The sequence below is a fragment of the Blennius ocellaris genome (genome assembly GCF_963422515.1).
Source record: "Blennius ocellaris genome assembly, chromosome: 6".
NCBI classification, from domain to species: domain Eukaryota; kingdom Metazoa; phylum Chordata; class Actinopteri; order Blenniiformes; family Blenniidae; genus Blennius; species Blennius ocellaris.
Window position 1 is genome coordinate 18,373,031 of NC_137655.1, and position 7,606 is coordinate 18,380,636.

The 7,606-nt window shown below is 42.0% G+C and overlaps 1 protein-coding gene across 1 annotated transcript; it reads right to left on the minus strand.

Moving 5' to 3' along the window:
- Positions 1-303: 303 nt before the first annotated feature.
- Positions 304-3,932, minus strand: rpe (ribulose-5-phosphate-3-epimerase). The gene is made up of 6 exons (XM_080498430.1): positions 3,754-3,932; positions 3,402-3,481; positions 3,160-3,299; positions 2,416-2,550; positions 1,059-1,145; positions 304-952 (listed from the first exon to the last, which is right to left on the minus strand). Exons 1-6 carry the CDS (start codon positions 3,873-3,875, stop codon positions 830-832), a joined length of 687 nt encoding a protein of 228 aa, XP_080354556.1. The 5' UTR covers positions 3,876-3,932; the 3' UTR covers positions 304-829.
- Between the last annotated feature and the right edge of the window lie 3,674 nt (positions 3,933-7,606).

Below are 7,606 nucleotides of genomic sequence, written 5' to 3' on the forward strand. Positions count from 1 at the left end.
GGCTTCTGTTAAAAGTTGAGATCTAATAATTAAAAAAAGGCCTGAAAATCTACGATTATCAATTGCAAAGTGCCACTTAGAAACTAAAGAGGTGAGTTTGACGTTTACGATAACATTTACATGAACTTGTCACCAAATGTTTTATTTCGGCTTTCAGGAACAATAAAAAAAAAAAATTGAATTCATGTTCTGAAACAAGACTAATTATTTTCAATGAATGGAAATTTTATGCAGAGAAAAGTTAAACTTCAGAGTCAACACTTCTTTTAACTTTTTATTCCACAAAACCAAATGTGATGAGATGTTTTAATATACATGACCAGTAGTACAGGATTTTAACACAACAAATGAGCCAAAAATATTTTTTGATCTATGACATTACAGATAGGAGGTCAAAAAAATACAGAACTGAAGGATCAACAAAAGTGCTTGGATTTCCACTGATAATTTACCCTTAAATCACTCGGTGCGAGTCAAAACAATATTCAGGAATGTTTACGGGATCGATTAGTGACCTCCGCTTCAGTCCCGGAAACGGCTGCTCCCGAGCCGAGATGAGGCTCTGAGTGAAGCGTTCAGACGGCGGCAGGAGGGAGGATGAAGTCCAAACTGTTTATAGTTGAGGCACGACTGCAGCTTCCATCACATCAGAGGCGATTTAAGATTGGCCATCGGCTGACGACTCCGCCGAGGGCCGCCGCTCAGACGGCGACCTTTCGGCCTCTACCCCCAGAAATGTCCTTGTCGAGTAAGTTCCGCTGCGGTGAGTTGCTGGAGACGGAGCAGGTGGGAGCGTCGCGGCGGGGACTCGGGTTCAAAATGGGGCATCTCAGCGGTCCAGCGAGCGTTTCTGGATTGCTTCGGCCACCGCGGTGCGCAGGAGAGCGATGACGGAACGAGGGTTGTCACTGCCGATCACAGCGCTGCCTGACACGATCATGTTGGCCCCAGCCTGGAGTGAAAGTCCACACACACACACAACGTGTCAGACAAGCTCCCCCCGGAGTTAACTCGCGTAATCAAGTGGTTATTTCAGGTGCGGTTCCTGCATCTCTTACTTCTGCACACTTGTGGACGGTGTCAGGCCCGACTCCTCCATCAACCTCGATGTCGAGTGACGGGAACTGACTCCGCAGCCAGCTCACCTGGGTCACATTCACACAGAGAGAACAGCTCCAGACCTGCCACACTCAATATTCACAAATCAAAGCAAAGAGACACAGTATCCTCACTATTTCTACAGGGAAAAAAAAACAAAAACACTCGTCTTTAGACAACATCGAACCGACCCCACTTGAATTAAAATGAGAAGCACAATGAGAGAAGCAAAGAGACAAAAATAAACAACCGCCAATGTTTTTTTTTTTTTTGCTTAGTTGTTTTAGTACTTATGCAATAGAATTCTTTGTGCTTCTGTGGTTTTTCCGGAAACTTTTATAGGCGGACATTGTTTAAAGTGGAACTTTATGTGCCACTTGCTCAACGTCAGCCTGTGTTTATAAGGGTTTAGGGGAAAACCGGTGTTGGGGGGGGGGAAAAAAACAACAAACTAGTTATTTCTCAAATTGCTTTTCCTCACAGGAACGCCATCATTTTGTGGAGTTACGTGCTTGTTTGAATTCTGAATAGAGATTTAAGTGGTACATTGCATTTGTCCAGATTATTTAGCGAGTACGTCAACCCGCTGCCCAGCACTACAGGTGAAACTGGAACGACCGAGTCACTACTGAGATTAAAAAAACAAACACTGAATAAAGTAACTTGATATGTGGCTTTATCTGCACCCAGATTGTCATCCGATTGTGCCAGCGGATCAAACCCATAATGCATTGCGCTGTGACTTTAATCATTTATGACATTCACACACCCACTTCACTTGGAAGCCGCCAGAATGAAAAGGCCCATTTGTCAGCAAGCTTTTCTGCATCTCTCTTGAAAAGTAAACAACAAGTGAAACTTTGCCACCGTGAAGGACGCAATCACATGGTGACCTTACTTCACAGACGAGTGCAAAGTTCCGAGCGTGTTATGCAATGTATTGTGACACAATTAGAAATGGACGGGCAGTTTTATCAGACGACTTATTGTCCGTGTAACCGCAGCTATCTCCGCATCTCGTCTTACCGGTTTATACAAGGAACTCTGGGCTTCTGGTACGTCACTTAAAATGCAAACAAATGCCGACTGAAAGCGTTTTATAAATGAGCATTTGAAAGGAGTTCCTCCCCCGTCGTCTCGGTACAAGTTTGCGGCAGGGAAATGTTAAATCGGAAGGTTAAAACATTCTTGACGATCGCTTATCAGACCAGCAGGGAGAGGATGGGGTCGTTTCGACGCGCGACAAAAACAACCTGCACCTCATCTGTGGCGTTTCTCGGCCTCGTTTGTTTGTTGGTGCCTGTAATTCGTCCTTACCTTGGGCATCATGTCCTCCATAAACTTCTGTCCGCCAAAGCCGGGCTCGACAGTCATGACCAGAGCCATGTCGATCTGGTTTGCCCACGGCGCCAGCTCCTCAACCGTAGTGCCAGGCTTTATGGCCAAACCCACCTGAAATAATCACCTGTGCGTCAGTGTGGGAAGTGAACCACAGCAGAGGCTTCAATCAATTAAGGTTTAAAAGAGAGACACTTCTATACATTTTACATTACGCATAAATATTAAACACTTCTTTCTGTTTTGTTTGTTTGGTTGTTTTTTTTAAACGTTAAACTTGCAAGTCTTGAGGGTAAAAAAAAGTAAAAAAATCGTTTTGCATCTGCAAATATTGGAATAACTTGAATCAGAATTTACAAGTGGATGCATTTTTCATTATTTTTGTTAACTGGAGGCCATTTTCCAGCATCGCAATTACATAATACAAATGGAAACTTTTTATTTTGGTTTGTTAAACAATAGACAGAATAACATTTTGAATAAATTTGAGTAAAATCAACTCTAATATGGATGCAACACCTTTACTTTTTTCCCCGACATTTTTGCCAATGAAACTTTTGAGTGCGCTTCATGGACTCGGCACTCACCAATATGTTGTCGTTTGCATCATTATCTACTTTTCATCTGTGTAAACTGCTGGACTGTGCTGATTTCAGAATGAAATTGACTGTCTATGGAGGAGTGTGTGTGTGTGTGTGTGGGGGGGGGGCATCGTTCTCTCACTTTCATGCCACTGTCTCGGATCTCCTTGATGAGGTTCCCGGGGTTGGTCGTCGCTTCCAAGTGGAAGGTGTACTGGTTGGCTCCTGCTGCAGCCATGGGCTTGACCCACTGCTCCGGCCGGGACACCATCATGTGCATGTCTGCAACAAGCATGTGCATGCAACAACACACCTCAGCAACCATGGGTGAATTCTGGTAATCGGGGGTGGGGGGGCTCCAGGGGGGGGGGCAGGGATGCTCACCAAAGAAGGGGTCCTGGCCCACTGAGTTCCTCAGACACTCCACCATGGGATGTCCAAATGTGATGTTGGGGACAAAATGCCTTTAAAAGGAAGTGGCCACATTTGAAACGCAGCTTGCACAAGGACAATGTTGACAGAGGAAGTTAAAAAATAAAATAAAACAAAATAAATAAATACAGAAAAAAGAGCAACATGGAAAAATGTTTAAACTCCGAGGTGTCATGTTCACAAGAAATAACTTCTAAAACTGTTAAAGCACTCCTGAGGTACTGCCTCCCCAATGTTTGACTTTTGACCACGCAGCTCATTAGCTTGTTGCTGTTAGCACGTTAGCACGCCGAGACGAACTGACCCGTCCATGACGTCCAGGTGCAGATAATCCGCCCCGCACTCCATCATCCGCACGCACTCACTGCCCAGACACGACAGGTCGCTGCTCAGGATGGACGGCCCGATCTTCGCGCTGTACGCCATGTTGTTGCTGCTGCGGCTGCGGCTGAGTGTGATGATGATCCTGCTTCCTGCACGCAGCCTGGCGGCGAACGCTCCCGACATCACAACCGGAACTTCCGGGAAGCCCACCGCCCGCTTTCAAAATAACAGCGCTGACAGGAAACCACGTGCGAAGAGTGTGTGTGTGTGTGTGTGTGTGTGTGTGCGTGTGTGCGCGCGCGCGCGCGCGCGTGTGTGTGTGTGTGTGTGTGTGTGTGTGTGTGTGTGTGTGTGTGTGTGTGTGTGTGTGTGTGTGTGTGTGTGTGTGAGAGAGAGAGAAGAATCTGGTTGAGAACAATGGAAACAAACAATGTATTCACAAAAGTCAACATAGCTAACTTAGTTCTTTGTATTAAGCACAAATCCTCAGACACTCTTTTCTTTCAATTACTTATTCACTCTTCTCGAATGTGCCTCCAGTTACAGTGTTTTTTCATTAAAAAAAATGTCTTATGTGTTTATTGCTGTTGCAAACTTTTCAGATGATGTACATTAAATGAAGAAAAGTGGAAATTAAAACCTCCGTAAGAAATAACACAAAAAGATTGTGGAGTACCAAAGAGGATGGAAAAGATATGTCAAGGTTAAAGCTGGTGTGATCCCCACATGATTAGCATTGGTGGTGACCCCCAAACTAGTAGGCTGCAGAAGATGCCAGGAACAACATCTGTCTAAAAGAATCCAGTCCTCACAGCTGAGATACTGCACAGTGCCCAAAAACTAACAGGCCCCCTACAAGTGTGTGAGAGATATTTTATTTTATTTTATTTTATTTTATTTTATTTTATTTTATTTTATTTTATTTAAATTAAATTAAATTAAATTAAATTAAATTAAATTAAATTAAATTAAATTAAATTAAATTAAATTAAATTACACTTTAAAGGTGCGGCAACATGCTCTCATAGAAATGCCATGGGTTCAAATAAGGTTTTGAGATTTAGTTCAAGAACATGTCTCTGCAGTAAAATGTGCAAGTATGTCTTTATTTTCACTTTGCAAATGTCAGAAATTGACAGATGTGTCTTTGACTCTATAAGCACATTCAGAGCTGTCTGATATTACATAAACAACAACATTAGGCAATCTTGGCACAGCTCCTGAGAGCCTGGAGGATCAAATAACACAACTATGATCCCAGAGGCATGAAAGAAACTGACTGAAACCCGACAGGGAAAAACCAGGAAGATTGATGCACTTTCGTCCAACTTTGCAGACGCGAGACCACGGTATTCGCCTTAAAGAAACTGGAGGACACCATGGGAAATATACTGTCTTCAAAGAAGTCCAATGCATATAAATGCAGATATGATGTATGGATCCTCAAGTACAAGGAAAATGCATGATTGAGGATCCACCAGTGCTTCATTCAAAGGATGTATATAAAATCCATGTAATTCAGTATTGAAGGAAACACATATATAAATTACATACTTGCTGTTCATGTAATTTTGTATTTATGCGAGTTTTCTTCCAGTCTCACAGCTCGTTTCTGCAGACTTCCGCCTTCAGACAGTACCTGCAGCTGAACACTAGATGGCGCGTTATTCATGCAAAGTCTGTCAATGTCAGCGATATAGAGGGGGAAAGCTCCTCTCCCCTTATGTCTCATGTTGGAATTAAAATACAAACAGAAAAAAGAAAATCAAACAATACACCAAGTGCCTAAAAAAGTCCGTGCTTCTGATGTCTTGATACTCTGAATGGAATTCATTCTACAACCAGACCGAGAAATACATCCTAACACATCTGCGAGCACAACTTTCAGAGCCTAACTACATTTTAATAATAATAAAAAAATTCAATTATAAAATAAAATAAATTACAAAAAAAACAGGCATATTGTGATCAGTGTTTTGTTTCTATTAGGATAGAATTAGTCATTAGATATTGTGGAATAGTTTTTGTTATCTATTCCTCTGTGTCTGTGCTCTCTGCTATTCTTTGTTGATTTTACTCATTAACCTCTCATAGATTTCACAGATGCATTCTCATCAGATGCCTCATTGTATTACGTTGTGTTTAAAAATAAGTTAGTCATCTCAAAGGAAAGTATCCTCTCCAGATGCTCTGAAAAAGTCTAATATTGATTCAGGCAGTTCTCTGGAGCTAGAGTGAGCACAAGCTTGCCTGCAGGTTGAATCTATTATTCTTATTGAAATGGGAAAACGATGCCCACAAGACTCCTATTAGAATCATTAAGTGCTGCACATTACTTGGTGCCAACTTAGGACACATTAAAAAAAAAAAAAAGTTGTTGAAATGTTCATTTCCACACACTGCAGTCACGAATGATCTCGCTAGATTAAAATACATTGCCTATTATCAACAAATACATAAAAAAAAACTTATTTAAATATGATGTATCAGTGTGATCGAGAGCTTTGGTCTAAAGGTACAGCATGTACCCTTTTCACATAAAACCTGTGACAATAAGCAAATAAAAGTAGTCATCACGTGATGTCATTGATGTCTGTACGATGTCTGGTATTTTATTATTTTAGCAAACTTTTGTTTTTGTTTTTCATTTTAGTGTTTTAGTTGTTTCTACTCTGGAACAAATTGGTACTTTCACCATTGTGCATTCTGTCGTTAAATGACAGGACGTGATGTATAATTCAGTTAACGAACCACTGAGCCTTTCTTTTAGTTAAGAATCACATTTGTCACTTCAAAGGGCAAGATGAGGGCGACATAAAAAAAAAAATCAGATAAAAATGTTTATTTACACAGTTTGGTGAAAGTCACAGGGAGCCACTAAAGAGCTGCATGAAGCTCCAGAGCTGTGAACCTCAGTCTGTTGTTTTTTTTTTTCCAATCTGAAAAACAGTCCAGAGGTTTTAATAGTGGCTAATTAAAAAAAAGAAGCTGCCAATACTTTGACATAAAGCTGGACTCTGCATATTACAGAGTCTCACTACTGCCCCCAAATGCACAAACGTGACATTACGTGAGCTTCATGTACCTACCTGTCCTATAAAGAAACTGTGTGAATTTTATTCCGTCCTCATCCTGTAATTCATGCCATCTTATCTCCCGTGTCCCTGCAGCTCTTCCTTGTGTGATTCGTTTGTCACTTTCATCATTTTGGAAGCGTTCCAGCGACATAGCCTGAGTGTACTTCAGACGAATGTGTTAGCGTCTGTGATTTATAAGGAGCAGAAGGCTGGAGTTTTTAAAAGACGCTCTGCAGCAGTCTGCTGGGGCTCAAGCCACAAAGAGAAACACTCATCTACCCAGATAGGCTCAACAGAATGTGACATTTATGAGGTTTGCCCACGTCTTGCATTACTGCAGCGGCGACGGCAACACTGGTGGCAGGGCGCATGCCGGTAAACAGGCCGATATGATATATACGGTTTTCAAGCAGGACTGAGGCAGAGTGAGTTGGCGCCACAGAAAACTGTGGCCTCAAGGGAGCCGAGGAAGGTTAACAAAGTGCTTTGGGCTTTATCGGCCATTTTGTGGATCCATGCAACTGCTGCTAAGGAACTTTTTAATAGTCTGTCCAAGTACAACACTCAGTCATGGGGCCTCCATGTACAAACGGTCTCTGGTCGTGAAGAGCAGGCTTTGTGGGAGATTATTCACTTCAAGGTATTTTGTGCAAAATGAGAAATTAGATCGGGGGTCTACCTGAGTCATTTGTTCAATGGAGTTAAGAGGGGTCTTTCTTTGTCCTGACACACAGTCACATTTTTCACCGTTAGTGT